The following is a 26,200-nucleotide window of genomic DNA, read 5'->3' as shown; positions in this document are numbered from 1 at the left end:
AGGCAGCCCAGATCCACTTTGTTGTCTGGTTTCACTAGGGTAGCTGTAATGAGCAGTTCATCATCTTGCTCCTACAGTGCTGGCGCAAACATAGTTACCAGGCACTGAAGCTGGAAAAGGAAGTCACCAAGCATGAAATGGAAAATTCCACAAGCCCACCATTTTAATAGAACCTGCCTTTTTGCCCAAGCCTGCTTAGTCACCAGCTTTAAAAGCAGCCAAGCAGAACCAGCCCCTGAATCAGTTCTGAGAACCTTTCTTTCCTCTGTGCTGCCTCCCATGTACCTGAGCACAAGCTTAATAAAATGTCTGGAAATTTCTTTGGAGTTTCTTCTTGAGTTCCATCTTGGGGCACCCAAGACCCCCAATGCTGGTAACAGGAGAATGAATATTATAATTGGTCTAGAGAAAAGAAAAATTTTTTGAGTAACAAGGCAGGTTTGCTGTTTTAAGTAGTAGAAAAACTTAGAAAAATATGGCAAGGAAGGTAAAAGACTAAAAAATTTAATTAGAAACCTGCTACAGAGAATCACTATTAAGACAGAGATTTTCAGCCTTTTTCATCTTGTGGCACACATAAACTAATTACTAAAATTCTGAGGCACATCAGTAAATATTTTGCCAATCTGACAAAACAAAAAACAGGTATAATTTTGATTCATTCACACAGGACAGCTATTGTTGTGTTGGCTGTTGTCACTTTTTAACATGACAATCTAAGGCAGTGATTCTCAACCTTCCTAATGCTGCGACCCTTTAATACAGTTCCTCATGTTGTGGTGACCCCCAACCATAAAGTTATTTTTGTTGCTACTTCATAACTGTAATTTTGCTACTATTACGTCTTAGGCGACCCCTGTGAAAGGGTCATTTGACCCCCAAAGGGGTCGTGACCCACAGGTTGAGAACTGCTGACTAAGGGAAAGAAGGTCCGTGCCCCTGACTAAATGGTCAGGTATTATATGTTTTACAAATTCTTGTGGCACACTGGTAGAAAATCTCTGCTATAAGAGATGACAGGTGCTCATAAAAAAAAAAAAAAAAATGCCACTAGTCCAATAAAACCTCTCCATCGAAACATAAATGCAAGTTCTCCTTGATACCAAAAATGCCTCCATCAAGACTAGAATAATTTAAAGTTTTGAATAAACTACAGAAACAGTATCAATCAGAAAGTTTCATTAAAAGGAAAGTGTAGAAATAATAAGAAAGAAAGAAAAACACAGTATAAGCACAGAAAAAGATAATCTAGAAGGGAGGTTGCTGGGCTCATTCAATAACTATCCTAAACCCACCATTGCCACCCATCAGTGGCAAGTACATTTAATGCATAAAGAGGTACATTAGGCTTAGTTAAGAGCCACAAAATATAAAAATAGTAAAATTAACTATCTTTGTTCTGGTTGATGGGCACCAAGCATTAGTGCAGTTCTTTCTTCTATTAATCAATCAATTTTTACCCTCTTATTATAACAATATTTTACCTGGGTTTATGAAGATTTTTTTTTCTTGATAAACATTAAGTAGAACATGTCTGAATTTTGACCATTCTGTCAATTTTCTATCAATATAAACATTCACTTCTTTTTAATTCAGGAAAGTTCTTTTGAATGCATTATAATTTCAAACATTTATTCTCTCTTAAAAAAATTTTTTTTTCCCTCAGAAAGTCTAATTATGTATATGTTACATATATATAATTGTCTGTCTTCCAGTGCTGATATTTTCTCTCATATTTTAGAAAACTGTCTTTATTTCTGTTTCATTTTATTTACTTTTCTATTGCATCCTCTATGTCCCCTATTGATTTTTCTGCGGTGTCTCTTTGCCTTTGTGTTCCAATTTAAAAAACTTGTTTGCCTCCTTTCATGGGTTCTGCTAGCTCAAAACGAATCTCTTCTGGTTGTTAAGCCATCTTTTCCTACATCTAGTCTTACATTTCTACTTTGTGGTCTTCTTTCAAATAAGTGAATGCATAAGTTGTTAAAAACATTAAGATTTTAAAATTTCATCTAATTTGTGCCAATGTTTATTTTTTTGTATGTGTGTGTATATATGTGAGTGTGTGACTAACCTTTACCTGTTGCTAAGCTTTGCAGTCTATTTCCACATTTTCTTATTAATATTTTTGTATGAGCACCAGGCTGGTTACTTTATTTGATGCTATGAAGATAGATTGCTTTACCCAAATATGGCTCCTCTACTTTTTTAAACCAAACCACGTCAAGTATGGCTTCAGCTCTAGCCTGCTCACTCCAATTACCACAAGGCCTGTCATAAACAGGGATAATGTTTTTAAACCTAAAAAACAAGCCCCTCATCTCTACAAAGTACAATTCTAAATTCTGCCACTACTGAGCATCTTCAACATTCCATATTTTTTTTACTCTTTCACTGTTTCCATGGGGCCTCTATCAGATCTTAAGCTGCTTAAGCAACCTTTGCCTATTTTTTGTTATTCAGATAGTCTGTGTTCTTAGTTTTGCTTAACGTGAGGTAAAGTTGTATGGGTAGAAGTGTGTGTGTTATGTTTTATTTTCTTCGTTGCTTTTATGTGTTTTCTGGGAGGTCAGGGAGAGGATAGTGACTTACCTTTAATCATTCCTAACTAGTCTATATTCTTTATAAACATATAAATGAGAGGCTTTCTATAATACTAAGCAACCATGATTATAACTTGGCTTCCATACAGAGCAAGAAGTGTTGTCTAGAAGATAAAAGCATATGTGGCCCTACTTGCAGCTTTGTTTCTCACAAAAATTAATAAACTGGCATTTTGACTTCATATATTAATCCCTATTTGTTCTGTTAATATGCATTTATTTGGAATTTACCCCTTATGTAAATGAAATTATCCTTGTTCAGTTACTAAACCTAAACTGCTGAGGTTAACAAGACTGTATATGTTATGAAATAGCAAGCAATGCACAACATCCTATTATGATAAGCTAAAAACATTAGGTTTTCTTACAAAAATATATTCCACTCTAAGAAAAAAATCATAAATGTAATAGTTGCTAAATTACAGAATATTTCACTTGGCTTCTTTCGACACATCATTCTTTCCTTCTTCACCTTGTTATTTATGGACATTAACCAGTGTGCTACGTATTCTTTTGGGTGTTTAAGCTTTTTAAATTCCATTGAATGCCCTGGCCGGTTTGGCTCAGCGGTTAAAGCGTCACCCTGCGGTCCAGAGAGACCCGGGTTCAGTTCCCACTAAGGGCACGTACCTCAGTTGCAGTTTGTCACCGGCCCTGGCTGGAGTCGTGCAGGAGACAGCCACTTGATGTGTCTCTTTCACGTCGATGTTTCTCTCTCTCTCTCCCACTCTATCTGAACAAAAAATAGAAAAATGTCCACTGCTAAGGATAAAAAAAAAAAAAAAATTCCATTGAGGTTTTATTGGAGAAGTGGTTATTTGATGTATACTATATGTTTAATATGGCACAACCTCAAATTTACCATTACCATTTTTTCCCCCTAGGAACTTAGTAAGGTCATATCCACGATACTTTACTATCTAGAAAAACATTACATACCAAACTTGTATTCTTTCTTTTTATTTTAAATAGCAATTCAGGCTATTAGAAACATATCTTAAACCTTGATATTGACAAACAATCTAACTCAAAAGTTAGAAAAAATTAGGATGACTTAATTTTCTTTGGCAGTATCACTATCTTTGCTTATGATTTTTATTATCCTTTTGGATCAATGAGTTAGTAAAAGGTATGTATTTGGTTGGAGGACAGATTTTTAAAGGTAAACACATGAAAATTAATCCAAATAATGATGAAATTCTCAAAAGAGTTGGCCGATACAAGTTCCTACATATTATTAAAAATACTTTGACCTGAATAATGAATTATATTCAGATTGTACATATACCAGATTAATAAATCAGACCAAAACATTAAATAAAAGTTAAGCTTAGAAAGTTAAAACATTATTAAGAGAAAGAATTCTAAAAACTGAAATAATAAACATAGAGAGCAAGAATTTTATTACCTTCAGGTCGATATTGTGCAACAATTGTGACAGCTTGGCCAGCATTTTTCAAAGCAGCTGCTGCCTGCTCATGGCTGGCAGTTCTGAGGTCAACACTGTTTACCTGTAAACCAAACCAAACCTTAACTTTTTTGAGAAACTTATCATATTGGTTAGAAATCACAATAGCCTATTCTTTAATTAGGCATAGATTAAATAAAAACTTAATATTCAATTACTTTATCACTAAAATATATTATAGTTTCAATTTACTAAAATTTATCGTACAGTAAAACAAAATAATACCTTTTTAAAGTAAAATCCTCACCTGAGGATATTTTTCCATTGATTCTTTTAGATAGAGAGGGAAGGAGGGAGGGAGAGAGAAAGAGAGAGACATTGATGTGAGAGAGACACATCAATTGGTTGCCCAGACCGAGACCAGGGATTGAACCTGCAACCAAAGCATGTCCCCTTGACCAGGAATCGAACCTACAACTCTCTGGTCTGTGGGCTGATACTCTAACAGCTGAGGCAAACCAGCCAGAGACAAAACATTACTTTTAATCAGAGCAATTTTACTAAAATTACTTTGCATAAGGTCAAATGAGCAAAACCAAAACATTCCCCCTTGCCCAGGTTTTCCAGAAGGTTGTCTATCAATCATTTAATTTGACAACCTGTGGTCATCATTTTGTACATTTCATTTCACTAGTAATTCAAGCAATGGGAGAGGTGTTAATTTTGGACCACCCTTGCAACTCCTCCCATATTTTCTTTCTTAGTACTCATCTCGGTTCCAACTCTCTTCCCTCCTTTCCCAAATTAAAATCTTCTATATATATATTTTTTATCCTCACCGAGGACATTTTTTCATTTTTTGTTCAGATAGAGTGGGAAGGAGAGGAAGAGAGAGAAACATCGATGTGAAAGGGACACATCGAGTGGCTGTCTCCCACAGGGCCCAACCAGGGCCATGGACAAACTGCAACCGAGGCACGTGCCCTTAGCTGGAACCGAACCCGGGTCTCTCTGGACCGCAGGCCGATGCTCTAACCACTGAGCAAAACTGGCCAGGGCAAAATCTTCTATATTTTTTTGGAGTAAACAGAACAATTATTTGAAAAAATTAGAATAGCTCAGATTTCAAGGACTAACTACATTTAAATAGAGTAAATGTTATTAATGAGCAAGGAGATTTTTTTTTTTGAATAAAGGACCTTTCTTGGGTGAAGTATTTACTGAGGTGATCAATTCTACTCCAGAATAAGAAGCAACTTATTTCTGAAAAGCTGACAATACCTACTATATACTGCAAGGTATCTTAAGAGATTTGTATATCTTTTCCACTGTAAGAAAAATTTAACAGGATACTCATGCAGTATTACATTTGAATGTAACAAACTTTATTAATTTATTTTTTACAATATTTTTTATTGGTGTTTTTAGAGAGAGAAGAAGGGAGAGTAGAAACATCGATGTGACAAACGTGTTTAGATGCCTCCTGTACGCCCCCCTACTGGTGGGGATCAAGCCCACAACCCAGTATGTGACCTGACCAAGAATTGAACTGGGCCCATCCATGCTCAATCCACCACTGAGCCACACTTGACGGGCTGAATGTAACAAACTTTAAATATATAGATAGTTTTTTCACTCTAAGAACCAGCAACTAATAGAATACAGCAATATTTAGGAACTTCACTGAATATTTTTGGAAAGAAAGAAGAACCATGATGCAATTTTACATGAGAATCTGTTTTGTCAACATGTAATCTAAAACCTACTCAAGATCACATACCAATTTTGGGAATTCATGGGATCATAACATTTACACAAAAGAACATTTTAATCATGTAAAGTCCTAGTGTTTTATATTATCTATAAAGGATATCATTATGCAACTAAGTTAGAATACTCATATTTCTCGAATGAAAACCAAGATCGAAACACCTTAATCTAAACAAATGTAATATAATGTGGTTTTATTAGAGAATATCTCTAGCTAAAGGCTATACAAAATTCAACACAACATAGAAATAGTTTTATTTTGAGTATAAAGAAAATCTACCATTCTCAGGAGAACAAATTAGGAAAAAAAATACTAAAACTTTCTTAAATGTCACTGAACTCTTTAATGGAAGATACACTATCAAATATACTTTAGAAAAATGCTTGCACTGAGACATTTGTATAAATAGCCTCAGGTTCCCTTTTTTGGTTGTTGTTGTTGTTAATCCTTACCAGAGAATATATTTTTTCATTAATTTTATTTTTTAGAGACAAAGTTGGGGGGGGCGGGAGAGAAAGAAACATCAATGTGAGAGAGACACATCAATTGGTTGCCTCCCAAAAGAGCCCTAGTGCCGGGAATCGAACCCAGGACCCCTTGGTATGAGGGCTGACACTCTAACCACTGAGAAACACCGGTCAGGGCTCAGGTTCCCTTACACTAAAACTTAAACAAGGAAATATAATTTACATAAAATTAATACTTCCATTATTTTATTTTTAATCCTTACCGGAGGATGTACCTGGGGGCGGGGGGGAGGACAGAGAGACAGAGAAACATGGATCAGTTGCCTTCCATATATGCCCTGACTGGGGATCAAACCCATAACCATGCCATGACTGGGAATTGGACCAGCAATCATTTGGTGACCAGGATGATGCTCTACCAAATGAACTACAATGACTGGGCTAAAATTCACTTTTAAAGTGTAAAACTTAGTGGTATTTAGTATATGCACAAGTATGTGCAAACTATCATGATGATCTAATTACAAAACATTTCATCATCCAAAAAAAGATAGCCACTACCCATTAGCAGCCATTCCTCCCCTCCCTCTCCCCTAGTAACCACTAATCTATTTCTGACTATAGATTTGTCTATTCTGTACATTTTAAATAAATGAAGTACCATAATAACATGTGACCACTTATGCTTGGTTTCTTTCACTTAAGAATTTTTCATGGCCCTGTAGCATCCTCAAGTGAGGATTAACAAAAAGAAATAATTGCTAAAGAATAATCCTAGGGCCCTGGCCAGTTTGGCTCAGCAGTTAAGACTATTGGTCCTCTGACTGAAGAGTCTCAGATTCGATTCTGGTTAAGGGCATGTACTTTGGTTTCAGTTTGTCCCCAGCCCTGGTGTTCTCGTGGGAGGGGCAACCAATCGATGTCTCTCTCACATCGATGTTTCTCTCCCTTTTCTACTCTATCTGAAGATAAAATGAAAAAAAAAAAAAAATCCTCGGGTGAAGATTAACAAAAAAGAATAACCTAAGGGCTCCCACTAAGGTTCATTTGGATATTTGAAGGACACTTTTGCTTTTCAACATGACTAGGAAGTTCAACTAGCAAGAGAATGGGAGCCCGAAAAGGCAAATTTTCTACAATGAACAAGACAGTCCTATACAACAAAACAAATCCCAATGCTGTTAGTGGCCCACTGAGAAATACAGAAGAAAGAAAACATATAAACAAAAGGTGAACAAAATAATTATAGAACATATGATATGGATTAACTGTTAAAAAACAAAAATAAAAATGACTCAGTTTGGGGGATTATAAAAGTGAAACAGAAGTAAAACATTAGAAACAGCATAATTAGAAATAAATTTTCCCAAAGTCTGTGTGTCACTAGATAAAACAGTAGAATTATTGATCAGTTTTAGTCTAAAATTTTTTAGGTAATAGCCACATAAGAACACAGACAAAATGAAAGTAAGAAGTGGAGAAAAGATGAGGTAAATATCAAGCAAAATAAACTACCACAGTCACTTTAATATCAGGCTATATACCTTTCCAGAATAAAAACCATTATTATAAATAAAGAGGATCATTGCATAATGATCAAAAAGTTTAACTCACTAGGAAGAAATTCTAAATTTAGTGCATTTATTAACATAGTTTCATACATATAATGAAAATAATTGCTATAAGGACAAAGTGCTAAACTCACCATCATATTCAAACAGCTTAAAAAATCTTTAAAAATAATAGATTAAGCAGACAACAGATTAAAATATAAATATCTAAACTAAACAAGTAACAAGGTTGATTTAATAGACATATAAAGACATAGGTTGAACCCATGCCAGTGTGGCTCAGTGGTTGAGCATCGATCTATGCACCAAGAGGTCACTGGTTCTATTCCTGGCCAGGGCACATGCCCAGGTTGTGGGCCAGATCCCCAGAAGGGGTCATGTGGGAGGCAGCCAATTGATGTTCTCTCTCATCGATGTTTCTCTCTCTCTCTCTCTCTCTCTAAAATCAATAAAGAAAAAAAAGACATAAGTTGAGTTAATAAGCACAGTAAAAAAGACATTTTTAAAGATGACTCCTTATAAGCAAGTCAAATAGGAAAAAAGAAAATCTGTCATACAGATCATATTCTCTGACATTGCTACAATTCTACAATTAAGCTGCAAAATGGTAAGAAGATTAATTAAAATATCTCCTATAATTTTAGGATGTAAAAACCCAAACTTTAAATAATTAATAGGTTATAGTTAAAACAATAAAAACATTATTTTGACTAACATATCCTACCGATATAATACGATCTCCTTTTCTGAGCTCTCCACTTAGATCAGCAGGTCCTCCAGCCAAGATAAAGGAAATAAATATTCCTTCTCCATCTTCACCTCCTACAATGTTGAAACCAAGGCCTGTTGAGCCACGATGAAGAACAACTTTTCTAGGTTCCCTAAAAATTAAAAAAATTTTATCTTAGAAATTTTATATAGAACTTGACATTCTATCAATGAGAAAGAATTCTGTATTGATAATTCTTATATTATCAAATTATAAAGAAAGCTAGAGGATATATAAAAGAGTTTTTGAGCCCTGGCCGGTTTGGTTCAGCGGTTAGAGCGTCGGCCTGCGGTCCTGAGAGACCCGGGTTCGGTTCCTGCTAAGGGCACGTACCTTGGTTGCAGTTCGTCCCTGGCCCTGGTCGGTTGTGCAGGTGGCAGCCACTCGATGTGTTCCTTTCACATCGATGTTTCTCTCTCTCTCTCTGTTCCTCTCTCTCCCTCCCACTCTACCTGAACAAAAAATGGAAAAATGTCCTCGGGTGAGGATAAAAAAAAAAAGAGTTTTTGAAATTGTGGAATAAAGAATTCGTTCTAACCTTAGAAATTAGGCTTAGAAATTAAAACTAAAATCATAATTTTACATAAAAGCCAAGAACTCATGTTAAAAAAGCAAACATGAAACTAAAACAAAAAGAAAGAAAACAATGTGGAAATTTAAAAAAATAATGACATAAAGAGCCTGTTCAGTAAATACAGTATATATACTTATGAAAAGTTGATGTTGCACACATTTTATCGCCTATTTCCTCTACTTCTTAGATTTTGTAAAAGGCAGATATCCCTCTGGTCTTAGAGAAGGTAGGTCCTTTTTCTAACCCGAAAGGGATGAATTCATCTAGCCGAAGCTAGTCACTGACCCTTTGCAAAGGTGAGACTATGATCCTACTCTGGCTTCTGAGAAATGAAGGGAAATTGCACCTTCACTTCCCAAAGAAATTTGTTCCCCTCCCCACCCAAAATACCCGCCCCCAACAAAAGCCTAGATAATAAAATCCCATTACTGGTTTGAACACATAACAATCATTGTCTTTTTTTTTTTAATTCTCACCTGAGGACATTTTTCCATTTTTTTGTTCAGATAGAGTGGGAGGGAAAGAGAGGAAGAGAGAGAGAGAAACACTGACGTGAAAGGGACACATCGAGTGGCTGCCACCCGCACGACCAACCAGGGCCGGGGACAAACCGCAACCGAGGTACATGCCCTTAGTGGAAACCGAACCCAGGTCTCTCAGGACTGCAGGCCGACGCTCTAACCTCTGAGCCAAACTGGCCAGGGACAATCATTAAGTCTTGTACGACCAAGCAGAGACACTAAGGATTGCTATACAAACATTGGAATTGCCCAGCTCCAGAATTTTTATATGAAATAATTAAATATCTTTTTTTCTTAAATCACATTGATCTATCTATCTACCAATCTACCTCTGCTTTTCATTCAAAGATGCATCTTTTTTGCCCCTCAACCCTATTTAAAATCCCTGAAATCAAAATATATCTTACGCCCTGGCCAGTTTGGCTCAGCGGTTAGAGCGTTGACCTGCGGTCCTGAGAGACCCGGGTTCGGTTCCCGCTAGGGCATGTACTTCGGTTGCAGTTTGTCCCCAGCCCTGGTTGGTCGTGCGGGTGGCAGCCACTCGATGTGTCCCTTCACATCGATGTTTCTCACTCTCTCTCCTTCCTCTCTCTCCCTCCCACTCTATCTGTACAAAAAATGGAAAAATATCCTCGGTTGAGGAAAAAAAAAAAAAATATATATATATAAAAAAAAAATACATCTTACCACTAATAATGTTTCACATTTGCTACATAGTTGTGTAAAAACCATTAATCTCCTCTGGTTAGACCATGAAAATTCCAGCAGCAGAGTATTTTAGATAATGAAATATAGAACATCACTTGAGATTAGAATATATTTGATATATATTTTTAAAATTGAATCTGATTTTTCTAAAACATCCCAGGAAGTTATTGGTAACAAAAGGCTTAGGCAGAAGTAAATAACTTTTACAAATGAATCTTAAAAATACTTTCATATAATGTGAAATTAATCTTAAATATTTGTCTACTCTAAATTTAAAATGGTGTTTTCTAGTCATACACATATGTCAATTTTGTCAGTTCACTTATACTGTTGACAAAATTGTATTTTCTTGTCAAATATAGCAAAACTGAATACATACTATTTAGGAAATATTGTATACACAAACATATATGAAAGAGAAAAGGGAATAATAAATCCGAAATTTAGGAAAGCAGTTAACTTGGGGCAGTGCAGAAAAAGCAGGGTAGTGTAAAGGACAAACACATGACCTTGCCCCCTGGATTTTAAGGGAATGGCAAGAACTAGCTGCTAATAGATAACCACTGCATTGTATAGATAACCATTGCTTTGTGTACACAGAAACTGATTGTTCCCTCAGGCATAACAGCTAACTGCAAATATCTGCTTCTGTATGTGCTTGCTTGCTTGCTCGAATACCCTTAACCCAAATTCCTTAACAGGGGCTAAGACAACTATATAAGCAACCCACCCCCTGAGCTCAGGGCTGCTCTCTCCTCTGAGTAGGATGGGACAGTCGCCGCGTGGCTAATAAAGCTCTCTTAATTTGAACCCAGTTCGGAGTCTGAGTCTGGTCTGTCTCGTTGGTCTACAACAGTAGGATCAGGGGCACAGAATAAATTTCACTATATATTGGTGATTTTTTATTTTCTTGTTAGATGGCAGACTCATGGGTTAGGATTCCTATTATGCTTTAAATATATGTATGAATTATAATTCTATAGTAGCAAGTGTTAATTTAAAAAATACCCTGCTGAAATCCCAGAGTATTTCCAGAGAAAAATAAATTCTGATTTTTCAAATAACAAGCCCATGAAAAGATGTTTCAACACCATCTGTCATTAGGGAAATACATAAAAATCACAATATGTCCAATTACTACAATGGCTATAAAACAAAACAGCATAAACAAGTGCTGGTGAGGATGTGGAAAAACTGTAACCACAATATATTGATGGTGGCTACTACAGAAAAGTTAGGTGGTTCCCCATAAATTTAAACATCAAGTTACCATACAATCCAGCAATTCCAGTCATATGTATATATTTAAAACAGCGATTTTCAAACTTTTCATCTGAGGGCATACACAAACTAATTACTAAAATTATGCAGTGGGGTACAGACTGACAATCCCCAGAAGAGGGGGTGGAGGGGAAACATAAACCACAGAATTTATATGCATGTATTGCATGAACAATGGACAAAAACAACAAAGCTGGGGACTGGGTGGGGAGGGAGAGAGTGGGGAGTATCAGTGGGGGAAAAAGGAGAAACATCTGTTAACAAAAATAAATTAATTAATAAAATAAAATTCTGCAGCACAATAAAAAATACAGTTTTTGCTGATCTGACAATAACTAACTAACTAACTAAATGTAAAAAAAAGGTATAATTTTGGTTCATTCACACCAGACGGCTATTGCTGTGTTGGCTGCTGTCAGTTTTTTATTTGACAAAAAGTGGTCAGTGCCCCTGACTAAAACAGTCAAGTTCTGCATGTTTTAAAAATTCTTGCAGCACATGGGTTGAAAACTGCTGACCTACAGGAACTGAAAGAAGGGATGCAAGCTGATATTTCCATGCCAATGTTTATCACAGCATTATTCACAATACCCAAAAGTGGAAACAATGCAGGTGTCTATAAACAGATGAATGGATAAACAAAATGGAGTATATACACAAAACAGAATATTATTCATCCATAAAAAGGAATGAAGTTCTGATACATGCTACAACATGAATGAACCTTAAAAACATTATGCTAAGTGAAAGAAGCCAGACACAAAAGGATAAGTATTTTAAGATTTATACGAACAATCTGGAATAGGCAAATTCATAGAAAAAGAAAGTGGAAGAGAGGTTACCAGGAGCTGGGAGGATAGGGAAATGGAGAGTCATTTCTTAATGGTTACAGAGGTAAGGAAAAGTTTTGGAAACAGATTGTGGTGATGGTTGTATAATGTTATGAAGACAACTAGTGCCACTGAATTGCACACCTGAAATGGTTAAAATAGCAAATCTTATGTTATATATATTTTACCGTAGTTTTCAAAAATTAGTAATGTATATACCAAAAATCAGAGTTGTAAACTTTAAAAAGGTGAACTGTGTATGGATATCTGTTAAAAATGAACCTTAGATTCATCAACTGTTTGTCTGTTGGGAATTCTTTTCTTTTCTTTAAAATTGGTAATGTGAGATAACCTCTGAAAGATTGCTTAGGATCAAACTGTGGAGAACTTCTGATAGAAAGGTGAAGATTTTTATACCTCATTATCTGGGCATAGCAGTGTAATTATCAAAAGGTTGTGATAAAACAAACTAACACGTCTTTTTACTACAATGAATGTGAAAAAGATCTAAAATATTTTTTCACTTTTTTTTCCCCCACCTAGTTGAGAGTTCTTTGGGAATAAAAAGACAATCTACAAATTTGAGTGTAGTTGGTAATGTTAGATTAAAGTAAATTTTTGGTGTTAGAGAAAATATCACTTGCTGAATTCTGAAAAATTAATGTCATAATATTATATGGTATATATTGGATAAAAATATATGAAAATTTAGTTTTAAATATGCATAAATATGTTCTTAACTTTAACCTAAACTACTTTCTAATGATAATTTAACAATCATTAACAAATAGCAAGATTAAAAATACAGTAGGGACTTATTTGAAATAGCAAATATTTTTATATTTTAGGCTCTTCAATGAAAAAAATTAAGGTTTAGATTCATCATCTGTCAATAAAAATTTTTAGTCCTGAAAATTGTGGCTATCTTATTTAGCTGATTAGAACTCTAATAGTTGGCTTTATATAAGAATGTGAAGTTCCTTACCGTGTAATTTCATCATCTCCAAGCATTGCTTTAGAAACAGGTGAGTATCTGGTTGGTGATGCTGGTGTCTGGCCCAAGTAGGAAGATGGGCTAACATGATTATCAACAGGCTGAGAAGCAGCTTCAAAATAAAGAAAGTGAAAAACACTTGAAAAATGAAACAAGCCACATTTGTGAATTATCATTTAAAGATTAAAGGATTATTCATACTCACTTTTTTCTCTAACAAATAAAAGAATTTGTTAGAGAATATTTATTAGGTAAAAATAAATTAGACGAGTTCAAGTTTCCATGTAAAAGCTAGTTCAAATATTCAGATCAGTAAAGCAAACTTATGAAAACCAAATGCTTAATTATAGGTTTCTAGTTCAGCATATAAGAAACAAGGAAGTTGTCACTCTATTCTAAAAACAACTATAAAGCTTACCAAACTGAAAAATCAAGAACTCTTCTTTAATCCTTAAAATAAGAGATGTCGCAGGGCTGTCCCCCAAAGTGTAGAGACTGGTAGGCAAAGAGAGAATCACAACTTAAGGAGACTCAGGGTGGAAAACTCTGAGTCAAAAATTCCAGGTGGCCCTGGCTGGTTTGGCTCAGCAGGTAAGGCATCAGCCTGTGGACCAGAGTCTCAGGTTTGGGTTTGATTCTGGTCAAGGGCGTGTATCTCGGTTGCATTTCAGTGCCCAGCCTTGTTCGGGTTCATGCGGGTGGCAACCAATCAATGTGTCTCTTTCACACTGATGTCTCTCTCTCTCTCTCTCTCGCTCTCTTTCTCCCTCCCTCCCTCTCCCTCCTTCCCACTCCATCTGAAGATAAATGGAGAAATATCCTTGGGTGAGGATTAAAAAAACTCCAGGTGGACCTTGTCATCCAGGGACCCCACATTTTTATAAATTTTCCTCCTGGGTCTCTATAGGATCTCATAGTGAATACTGGGGAAAAATCCCCTTGTGCTTCTGGAAGAAGGAAAGGAAAAATAACTATTTTGGAATACACAAAAGCACTCTGTTCTTCTCAACAGAGTTGGCCTCCAGGAGAAACTATCAACTACAGCCTAACTTGCTGAGGTTTTATTGGAGTCCAGTTGATCTGGAGGAAGGGAAATAACCAACTCCAGGCAACTCTAGCCATCTTGTCCCACCTAAGAGGAGTGGGAAATATTGGGAAGTACTGTGCAGTTCACATTCCAGAGGCACAAACTCACTAAAAGACTGAGACCTAATCAAAGGGCTGTATATATGGAACACTTCCTCTCCCCCAGAACTGTATCACCACATCACTAAAAGACTATTTACTGTGTTCCTTTTTTTTACCCAGCACCATCATACCTACGTATCAAGAAAAAAGTTACAAGACATACTAAGAGGCAAAAATACAATTTGAAGAGAAAGAGAAAGCATCAGAACCAGAACCAGACTCAGACATGGAAGCAATGTTGGAATTATCAGACTAGAATTTAGAACAATGATTAATATGCTAATGGCTCTAATAAAAAAGCTGACTATGTAAAAACAGATGAGCAATGTATGTAGAGAGATGAAAAACTTCTAAGAAAGAAACACAAAGAAATACTAGAGATAAAAAACACTGTAACAGAAATAAAGAATGCTTTTTAAAAAATCCTCATTTGAGGATATTTTTGCATTTATTTTCAGATAGAGTGGGAGGGAGAGGGGGGAAGAGAGAGAGAGAAACATCGATATGAGAGAGACACATCAAGGGGTTGCCACCCACACGACCCCAACTGGGGCCGGGGATAAACCACAATCGAGGTACATGCCCTTAGCGGAAACCAAACCCAGGACTCTCTGGCCCACGGGCTGACATTCTAACTGTTGAGCCAAACCGGCCAGGGCAAGAATGCTTTTGATGGGCTTATTAGTAGTCTGAACATAACTGAGGAAAAAAATCTCTGAGCTTGAGGATACCTCAATAGTGACCTCTAAAACTGAAAAGTAAAGAGAAAAAAAGGCCAATTAAAACCCCAATAATACCAGAACAAAATATCTAAAAACTGTGGGATAGCCCTGACCGGTTTGGCTCAGCGGTTAGAGCGTCAGCCTGCGGTCCCGAGAGACCTGGGTTCGGTTCCCGCTAAGGGCATGTACCTCGGTTGCAGTTTGTCCCCGGCCCTGGTTGGGTTGTGCGGGTGGCAGCCACTCGATGTGTCCCTTTCACGTCGATGTTTCTCTCTCTCTCTCTCTCTCTCTCTCTCTCCCCCTCCCACTCTATCTGAACAAAATATCAAAAAATGTCCTCGGGTGAGGATTAAAAAAAAAACAAAAAACAAACAAAAAAAACTGTGGGATAACTACAAAAGGTGTAACATACACAAAATAAAAGTACCAAAAGGAGGACGACAGAGAGAAATGGAAGAAATATTTGAAACAATAATGATTGAGCATTTACCTAAATTAATATCAGATACCAACCACACTTCTAAGAAGCTCAGAGAACACCAAGCTGGATAAATACCAAGAAAATTACACATAGGCAAATCCTTTTTAAATTATACAAAGTCCAAGAAAAAAGAGGGAGGGGGGTGATTCCAGAAAGAAGTCACAGAAAAAGCCCCATGTCACTGATAGGTACAAAGAGAAGTTAAATCTGTCTTCTCCTCAGAATCCATTCAAGCAAGAGTGTGGAAATATTTAATGTTAAGAGAAAAACCCCACCCTGCAAAATTATCCTGCAAGAATGAAGAAATACTTTCTTATACAAACAATATTGAGGGTATTTGTTGCTAGGATACTTGCTACTTCAAATGTTTAAAGACATTCTTTCGAAAGAAGAAAAGTTAATAGGTCAGAGACTCAGTTATAAATATAGGGTGTTCCCCCAAAATGGATACACGTTTTAGCAGCTGATAACTCACTCTATTCTCACTTCTTTTTAGGTTTAACTGATTTGAAATAATGAATGAAGCCAGACTAAGCTTTGAACAAAGAAAACTTATCCACTAGGCTTTTTTTATGGGGATACACAAAAGTTTACAGTACAAAACTGGCAACAGTCGAAGAACTGAGGGCAGCTATTGAAAGACAATGCGCAGATACCAAACAAAATGATTCTTGAGGTTTGCTATTCCATTACTTTGCATTATCAGCAGTGACTGGACCAGAATGGTCATCAATTTGGAAACAGATGTTGACAAAAAAAACAAAAAACCATTAATTTCTGTAGATTCTTTTAAATTTAAAAAATGAACTGTATGTTAATAAACACTGACTTTATAATCCCTCAGATTGTGTATACATTTTTTGGGGAACACCCTTATAAAGAATGAGAAAGCACTGAAAAAGGAATAAGTGACGGTAAAATAAAAACTTACTTTTCTTATTTATCTGACAGAAAACACTGTTCAAAATAATAACAGGAACACTGCATTTGATTGTGTGTGTGTGTGTGTGTGTGTGTCTGCGCATGTGCACTGGCGTATAAGTAAAATGAATACCAGCAATAATACGAGTGATGAGAGGGAGGACTTACAATTACAGTGATACCTCGGTTCTCGAACGCCTTGACTTTCGACCAAATCGGTATTCGACCAGGAGATTCGAGAAACTTTTGTCTTGGAATCCGAACAAATATTTGGAACTCGAACTTCCGAGATGAGCCGAGTTGAGCCGAATGGCGTTCATTCGGCCCAGCGCGCCTTGCTGGCGTCATCAGTGTGAGTGCAGAGAGAGAGTCACGCTTTGTGGAGAGAGTCACGCTTTACACTGAATTTAACCCTTAGACATACTGTACACTTTTATTTCTTGTTGAGACTTATGTTTTTCTACATATTATATACAAATTAGGCCAGTAAATAGGCATTTTCTGGGGCTTGGAACGAATTAATCCAGTTTCCATTATTTCCTATTGGGTTTCATTGCTTCGGTTCTCGAACAATTTGGTTCTCGACCGTCCTCCTGGAACGAATTATGTTCGAGAACCGAGGTATCACTGTATTTTGTTATTACTAAGTTCTCACACTACCTGTGAAGCTGTATAGTGTTATCTGAAAGTAGACTTGGATTGCTTGTAGAGGTATATTGCAAACTCTAGGGCAAGCACTAAGAAAGTAAAAAGAATGTAAGTGATATGCTAAGAAAGGAGAGAAAATGGAATCATATAAAATGCTTAATTAAAACCATAAAAGATTGAAAAAGAGTGAATGACAAATATAGGAACAAAGAAGAAGGGCAACAAATAGAAAACAAATATAATAGATATTAATCCAACTATATCAATAATCACTCTGAACATCAATAGACTAAATGCACCAATTACAAGACAGAGACTGTCAGAGTGGATCAAAAAATAAGACACAACTATATTTTATCTACAAAAGCACACTTTAAATATAAAGGCACATAAAAAGTTAAAAGTAGAAGAATGGAGAAAGATATACCAGGCTAACACTAATCAAATGAAAGTAGGAGTAGTTATATTAATTTTGCACAGAGAAGACTTCAAAGTGAGGAAAGTTATCAGAGATAAAGAAGGACATTATATAATGATAAAGGGGACAATTCTCAAAGAAGACATAACAATCCTTAACATGAATGCACCCGACAACAGTGTCAAACTACTTGAAGTCAAAATAGAACTGGATCCAGAGCCTTTTATTACAAATGGACAGATATAGCAGGCAGAAAATCAGTAAGGACATTGTTGAACTTAACATTATTAATCAACTGTATATAATAGACAACAATAGTCTATTCCATCCAACAAGAGAACACACATTCTTCTTAAGCTCACATGAAACATTCACCAAGATAGAACACATCTTGAGCCATAAAACACATCTTAACAAATTTAAAAGAAGAGAGATCACACAATGTGTGTTCTTAGACCACAATGGAATTAAACTAGAAATCAATAACAAAATGCTAGTTAAAAAATCCTAAAATATGTGGAGATTAAATAACACACTTCTAAATAGCACATGCGTCAAAAGACAAGTCTCCAGAGAAATTAAAAAATGTTTTGAACTAAATGAAAATAAAACACAACTTAACAAAATTTGCTATAGTATTGAATGCATGTTAGAAAAGAAGAAAGATCTAAAATGAATCATTATAGCTTCCACCTTGAAACTAGAAAAGGAAGAGCAAATTAAACTAAATTTAAAAATTAACTATCGAGCAAAATAGAGACAGACTCAGAGCAGATAGCTCTGGTGGGGGGTGAGGGAGTATCTGGGTGGGGTGGGATTGAGCAAAAAAGAGAGAACTCATGGACATAGTCAACAGTGTGGTGATTGTGGGGTGGAGGGGGATAGAAGTGGAAGAAGGCATACAGGAAATAAATAATGATGGGGAAAAAAAAAGAAAAACAAATATTAAAATAGACAATCTAAACAGGCCTATACCTATTAAAAAAACTGAATCAACAATTGATAACCTTTCAAAACAAAACAGCACCAGGTTCAGATGGGTTCACTGGTGAATTCTACCGAACATTTAAGGAAGAAATTATACCAATTCATTATAATCTCTTCCAGCAATCAGAAGCCAAGAGAATAATTCCTAATTCATTCTGAGTCCAGCATTAGCCAATTAACAAAACCAGACACAGAAATAAAAAAACAACAACAAAACACCACCAAAACAAAAAAACTCTATAAAACAATGTCTCTCAAGGTCTTCAACAAAATATTATCAAATCAAATTAAACAATATATAAAAAGAAATATACACCACAAGCACTTGAGATTTATCCAACATATGCAAAGCTAGTTCAACCTTCAAAAATCAACTAATATGATCTACCACATTAAGAATAAAACACATGATCCTATCAACAGATGTAGAAAACAGATTTAACAAAATCCAGTATCAATTTATGATAAAAACTTTCAGTAAACTAGAAACAGAGGGAAGTGTTTTCAACTTGATAAAAGTATCAACCAATTTTCTACAGCTAATATCATACTTAATGGTAAGACACTTGAAGCTTTAACATTAAGATTAGAAAAAAAGTGAAGATGTCCTAGCTAAAGCAATTAAGACAAGAAAAGGAAGTAAAAGGTATATAGGTTAAGAAGAAATAAAACTGTCTTTGTTTGCAGATGTCATGATCATCTGTGCAGATAATCTGAAAAATACTGACCAAAACAAACAAAGAAACAAAACCCCTCTGGAACGAAGCAGCAATCATAGCAAGGTTGCAAGATACAGATTAATATATAAAAGTCAACTGTTTTCCTATATACCAGTAATGAACAAGTGGAATTTGAAATTAAAAACACAATACCATTTACATTAGCACCCTAAAATGATATACTTAGGTATAAATCAATCTAACAAAACATATATATGATCTATGTGAGAAAAACTACAAAACTCTTATGAAAGATATGAAAGAAGAACTAAATAAATGGAGAGATATTCCATGTTCATGGATAGAAAGACTCAATACTGTTGCCCTGGCAGGTTTGGTTCAGTGGTTAGAGTGTGGCCCGTGGATCGGGGAGTCCCTGTGTTTGATTCCCACGTACCTCAGTTGCAGTTCGTCCCCGGCCCCCGCTGGGGTTGTGCAGGTGGCAACCAGTCGATGTGTCTCTCTCACATCGAGTCCACCCCCCCCTTCCACTCTATCTGAAGATAAATGCAAAAAAAATACTCAATATTGTTAAGATATTAGTTCTTTCCAACTTAATCTATAAATTAATGCAAACCCAATCAGAATACCAGCAAGTTATTTTGCAGATATTGTCAAAATGATTCTAATGCATAGAGAGGCAAAAGACCCAGAAGAGCCAACACAATGCTAAACAAGAACAAAGTTGGAGGACTCACACTGAGTTCTTATAAAGCTACTGTAATCAAGACAGTGTGGTATTGGCAAAAGAATAGAAAAAAAAGATCAATGGAACAAAATAGAGAATCCAGAAACAGACCCATATAAATGTAGTTAATTGATCTTTGACAAAGGAGCAAAGACAGACAATACAAAGGAGCAAAGACAGACTGTTTAACAAATGGTGCTTGGAACATCTGGACATTTCACATGCAAATGAATCTAGACATAAACCTTACAAAAATTAACTGAAAATGGATCACAGACCTAAACATAAAACAGAAAACTGTGAAACTCCTATGAGACAGATAACATAGAAGAAAATCTAGATAACCTTGGGTTTGGCAATGACTTTTTAGGTACAACACCAATGGCATGGTCAATAAAAGAAAGAACTGATAAACGCTAAACATCATTAAACTTAAATGTTTATGCTATGCAAAAGACATTGTCTAGAGCAGGGGTAGGGAATGTCTGGCTTGCGGGCCATATAAGGCCCACAAAATCAACACCAGCTAACATCACACGCCTCACCAAATTAGACTGACCAAATATAGCAGGCCAATTTTTAAGTTGATAATTTTGTATGGTCCTTGAATGATTTATAAATATCCAAATGGCCCTTTGAAGAAAAAAGGTTTCCCATGCCTGGTCTAGAGCATGAAAAGATAAGCCACAGACTGGGAGAAAATATACGCAAAAGACATCTGATAAAGGACTGTTAGCCAAAATATACAAATAACTCTTAATAATAAGACAACAGAAAACCAGATTTAAAGGGGTGTCAAAATATGTAAAGTACAGCATAGGGGATACAGTCAATAATACTGTATGGTGCCAGATGCGTACTAGATTTATCGGGGTGATCACTTCATGAGGTATATACAATGTCTAATCACTATGTTGCATACCTGAAACTAATACTGCATGTCAACTATAATTGAAAAAAAATGTGTCAAAGACCCTTAAGAGACATTTCACCAAAGAAGACATACAGATGGCAAATAAACATATGAAAAGATACTCAACATATGTCATCAGGGAAATGCTAATTAAAACAATGAGATACTGCCAAATACAGAACATCAAATGCTAGTGAGGATACGGAGCAACAGGGATTCTCATACTTTGCTGGTAGAAATGCAAAATGGTACAGCTACTTTGAAAGACAGTTTGGCTGTTTCTTATAAAACTAAATATATTCTTAGCATATGATCCAGGAAATGCACTCCTGGGTATTTACCCAAAGGAGCTGAAAAATTATGTCCACACAAAAACCTGTTCATGTCTGTTTATAGTAGCTTTATTCATAACTGCCAAAACTTAGAAGAAACCAAGATGTTCTTCCATAGGTGAATGAATAAATAAACTGCAGTACAAAGAGCTATTCAGCACTAAAAAGAAAGAGGCTATCAAACCATGAAAAGATATGACAGAATCTTAGATGCGTATTACTACATGAAAGAAGCCAACCTCAAAATGCTACATACTATATTATTCTAATCATATGATATCATGGAAAAGGTAAAACGATGGAGATTGGATTTTTAGGGCAGTGAAAATATTCTATATGACACTGAAGTGGTGGATACATGTCATTATACATTTGTCCAAACCCACAGAATGTATACCAAGAGTGAACCCTAATGTAAACTATGGGCTTTGGGTAATGATGTGGTGGTAATGTAGAGTCATCAATTGTAACAAATGTACCACTCTGGTGAGTGATGTTGATAACAGGGGAGGCTATGTGCATGTGGAGGCAGGTGGTATATGGGAATTTCTGTACCTTCTGTTTATTTTAACTGTGAACTTAAAATTGCTCTAAGATGTAAAGTCTATTAAAAAACGTCTACGCCCTGACACCAGCTCAGATCTGCAACCCAATTTATAATTATCCTTTTTAATATACCCATAAAGCAAAAGACCCATAAAAGCAAAAATAGCTCTGGCCAGTGTGGCTCAGTTGGTTGAATGTGGTCCCATGCACAAAGATCGCTGGTTCTATTCCCAGTCAGGGCATATGCCTGGGGTTTCGGGCTCGATCCCCAGTAGGGGGTGTGCAGGAGGTAGCCAATCGATGTTTCTCTTTCTCTCCTCCTCTCCCTTCCCCTCTCTCTAAAATCAATAAAAACATATTTAAAAAATAAAAAATAAGCAAAAACTAACTACTGGTTCATTTAAATAATAATAAATATAGATAGGTTATAATTCTAACAAGAGCTAAGAATAGAAAATTATTAGTTTATTTTTGATGCAAGTGAGCAGTACATTTCAGTTGTAGCTTCCAAAAACACAATGCATCTTAATTATGTGCATTATTATCAAAACACATAGAAATCAATGTTTAATTTTCTTGAGGCTTTAACTATGACAGTTACAAAGCATTTAAAAAGTTAGCTGTAACATTTACATACACAACAATTATTTAATTTGAATCAATCTCTTCTTTCATTATATTACTGAGTATCTTCTATGCACAAAGCATAATAATACATATATATTGGGAGTAAAAAACGCCAGGATCGCGCTGGCCAGTTTGGCTCAGCAGTTAGAGCGTCGGCCTGCGGTCCGGAGAGACCCGGGTTCGGTTCCCGCTAAGGGCACATACTTCGGTTGCAGTTTGTCCCCGGCCCTGGTTGGTCGTGTGGGTGGCAACCACTTGATGTGTCCCTTCACGTCGATGTTTCTCTCTCTCTCTCCCTCCCACTCTATCTGTACAAAAAATGGAAAAATATCCTCGGGTGACGATAAAAAACAAACAAACAAAAAAAAACAAAACAAAACGCCAGGATCATTAGTTCAAATTATGATAATGGCCACATAGGTAACCTAAAGAAGTAAAGTGACCCAAGCGAAAGATAACACATAATGACTGGAACTGGTGTACTGGGATAAAAAAAGAGGCAGAATCTATACATTTCTATCTCTCTGTAATCATACAAAAAGAAAAACATCTACAATGTTTGTTGATAGTACGGCACTTGGAAGTATAACATAATATTTATTTTATAGGTTTGTAGTGTCCAACAGCAGTTGTTTCCTGTCCAGTTTATACAGTTCATATATAAGATGCTCTTTTACATTTGAGCCAAAGAACATTCTACCAGTGGCTTTTGATTTTGAAAGTCCAAAGTCCTTCCTAGGTGATATGCCAAAATATTTGCAATTTTGAAGGGAAATGGTACTCCTGCCCTAAAGCAACAGACACTCATGTGAAACTACAATCACTGGCCTTTTAAAGAATTTAGTGATTTTTAAAGGATATATTTTTATTGATGTTTTTTGAGAGAGAGAGAAATATTGATGTGAGAGAGAAACACTGACTGGCTGCCTCCTGCATGCCCCCTGCTGAGGATCCAGCCCAAAACCTGAACATGTGCCCTGACTGGGAATCAAATCTGGACCTCTCAGTCCATGGGGCGATGCTCAATCCACTGAGCCACACTGGCTGGGTCAGAGTTTACTGATTATGACTCAAATTTCTCTGCTGCATTATCAAGTCTGGCTGGAATAACAACAACAAAAAGAGCTGGATAAGAAAGTCAGTCAATTGCTCAAGCCAGAAAATGTACCTTTTCTATAGCCAAACTATGCATTTACTCAATGGATCCTTTCTGGAGGGGTTATTTCTATAGCCAAACTATGCATTTACTCAATGGATCCTTTCTGGAGGGGTTATTCTCACATGTAAGGCATAGTATCTCACACAGCAGGAACTAAAAATTGATGTTTCTAACAGAGAAATGACAGTCCCAAAGAAGGATCAGATAATACAGTGCTATTTTCAAAGCCAAAATCCTAGGTTAAAAGATTCTGCAGAGAACTACAAAACAAGGAAGCCTAATTTATTTATTTTAAATTCTCACCAGAGGATATTTTTCCATTGCTTTTTTTTAGACAGAATGGGAGGAAGGGAGAGAAACATCAATGTGAGAGAGACACACTGATGGGTTGCTTCCCACATGACTCTGACCAGGACCAGGACCAGGGATGAACCTGAGATTCTTGGGTCCAAGGGCCAACCCTCTAACTGCTGAACCAAACCGGCCAGGGCAGAAGCCTCATTTATTATCCTCAGATATCAAGATTCATTTCCAAGTACTCCAAGTCTGGGAGAGAAGCAAGTAGTAGAACTTGAAGTAAAAGTGGTAAGAAATATGTGGCCAAATCAGAAATTTAACAGGCCTTCTAGCTGAAGAGAATGTAAATTAAAAGTGAAATGCCATATAATGCAAAATCATGAGCATTTTATTATTTATTTATTTATTTTTTATCCTCATCTGAGGACATTTTTCGATATTTTATTCAGACAGAGTGGGAGGGAGAGAGAGAGAGAAACATCGACATGAAAGGGACACATCAAGTGATTGCCACCCACCCGACCCAACCGGGAACAAACTGCCAACAGAGGTATGTGCCCTTATCGGGAACCGAACCCAGGTTTCTCCAGACCGTAGGCCGATGCTCTAACCGCTGAGCCAAACCAGGCAGGGCCAAAATCATGTGCATTTGGTGCAAAGAAGTGAACATCATGACAACTATGGAAATTAAGCTTAAAAAAAAAGTGGACAAATGGAGACATAGGGATAACCAAGTGATAGTGTCAAATGACTGAAGGTCAACATGAGGATGAATTTTAGAATAAAATGAAATGAGAAATGTAGTCAGAGAACGGGATTACTTCAATCAAGATTTTAGAGGTGGTGAAGGTATTGATGAAAAGATCTAAATTATTATTTTAGAAGCAAGTATATGAACTGGAGTGGAGAGCAGGATGATCAAAAAAGAAAGAGAGCAGGAAACAAAGACTCCAGGCTGTTGAATGAATGAATCATCAGTGTGGATTTTGAGTGGACATCATTAAGAATGACAACATGAACACTACTAGCAAGGAAGACAATGGGCCTGACACTAAAATCTTCAGTGACTAAAGTCAGATTGATGAAGAGGACACTAGACGACTAACACAAGGGACAGGCAGTAAGTTGAACAGTCTGATGGTAAGGGCTTCAGGAGAATAGGTAAAAATAATTTCTGTGAAAAAGGTTTTAAACAGAAATAAATTATTTATAAACTGCATATGTTGTATGAATATGAACTGGAAGTATACAACAAAATTCATAATTGTAGCTGCCTAAGAAGAGAAGGGAATGGAAATAGAACATTATGATAAAGTTAAACAAGCAAGGCAAACTTCAACTTTTCTATAATGTTCTATGATAGCAATTTTCAACCTGGTGTACCACAATAATTTTTAAAACATGCAATACCTGACTATTTAGTCAGGGGCACTGATCTCTCTTCCCTTAGACTGTCAAATAAAAAAATGAAAACAGCCAACACAACAACAGCTGTTTGGTGTGAATGCTCTCTCTTGAACCATAAATATATAGGTCAAATAACAGAATTGTATCTTACTGGTCAAACTGCATAACAAGGTTGCATCTAATTGGTTAATTCTTGGTACCAGAAATCCCTATATACAAGTATAGGCACCTAATTTTTTAAAAAGTCACATTGAAACAAAAAGGGTAGGTAGCCCTGGCTGGTTTGGTTCAGCAGTTTGAGAACTGAGAGTCCAGAGAGTCCAGAGAGACCAGAGAGTCCCAGGTTCAGTTCCTGCTAAGGGCACGTACCTCTGTTGCGGTTCATCCCCGACCCCGGCTGGGGTTGTGCGGGTGGCAACCAATCAATGTGTCTCTCTCACATTGATGTTTCTCTCTCTCCCTCCCGCTCTATCTGAAGATAAATGCAAAAGTGTCCTCGAGCAAGGATTAAAAAAAAAAAAAATCAAAAAGGGTAGGTAATTACTATTTTTTTGTAAACCAATCAAAATTATATCTATTTTTTGTCAGATCAGCAAAAAATATTTTTTGGTCTGCCACAGAATCTTAGTAATTAGTTTATGTGTGCCATG

At 36.2% G+C, this 26,200-nt stretch overlaps 1 protein-coding gene across 30 annotated transcripts in view; it reads right to left on the bottom strand.

Moving 5' to 3' along the window:
• Positions 1-26,200, bottom strand: part of DLG1 (discs large MAGUK scaffold protein 1) — a 261,892-nt gene that overhangs the window by 62,358 nt on the left and 173,334 nt on the right. For all 30 annotated transcript variants that reach the window (XM_036243175.1, XM_036243180.1, XM_036243182.1 and 27 more), the window contains 3 exons: positions 13,489-13,609; positions 8,545-8,701; positions 4,012-4,114 (listed from right to left, as the gene is read on the bottom strand). In XM_036243175.1, coding sequence (XP_036099068.1) covers positions 4,012-4,114; positions 8,545-8,701; positions 13,489-13,609 — 381 coding nt within the window. The remainder of the gene's footprint in view (positions 1-4,011; positions 4,115-8,544; positions 8,702-13,488; positions 13,610-26,200) is intronic.

The sequence above is a fragment of the Molossus molossus genome, unplaced genomic scaffold (genome assembly GCF_014108415.1).
Source record: "Molossus molossus isolate mMolMol1 unplaced genomic scaffold, mMolMol1.p scaffold_m16_p_5, whole genome shotgun sequence".
NCBI lineage: Eukaryota > Metazoa > Chordata > Mammalia > Chiroptera > Molossidae > Molossus > Molossus molossus.
This window is presented reverse-complemented; position numbering and strand designations above follow the sequence as displayed.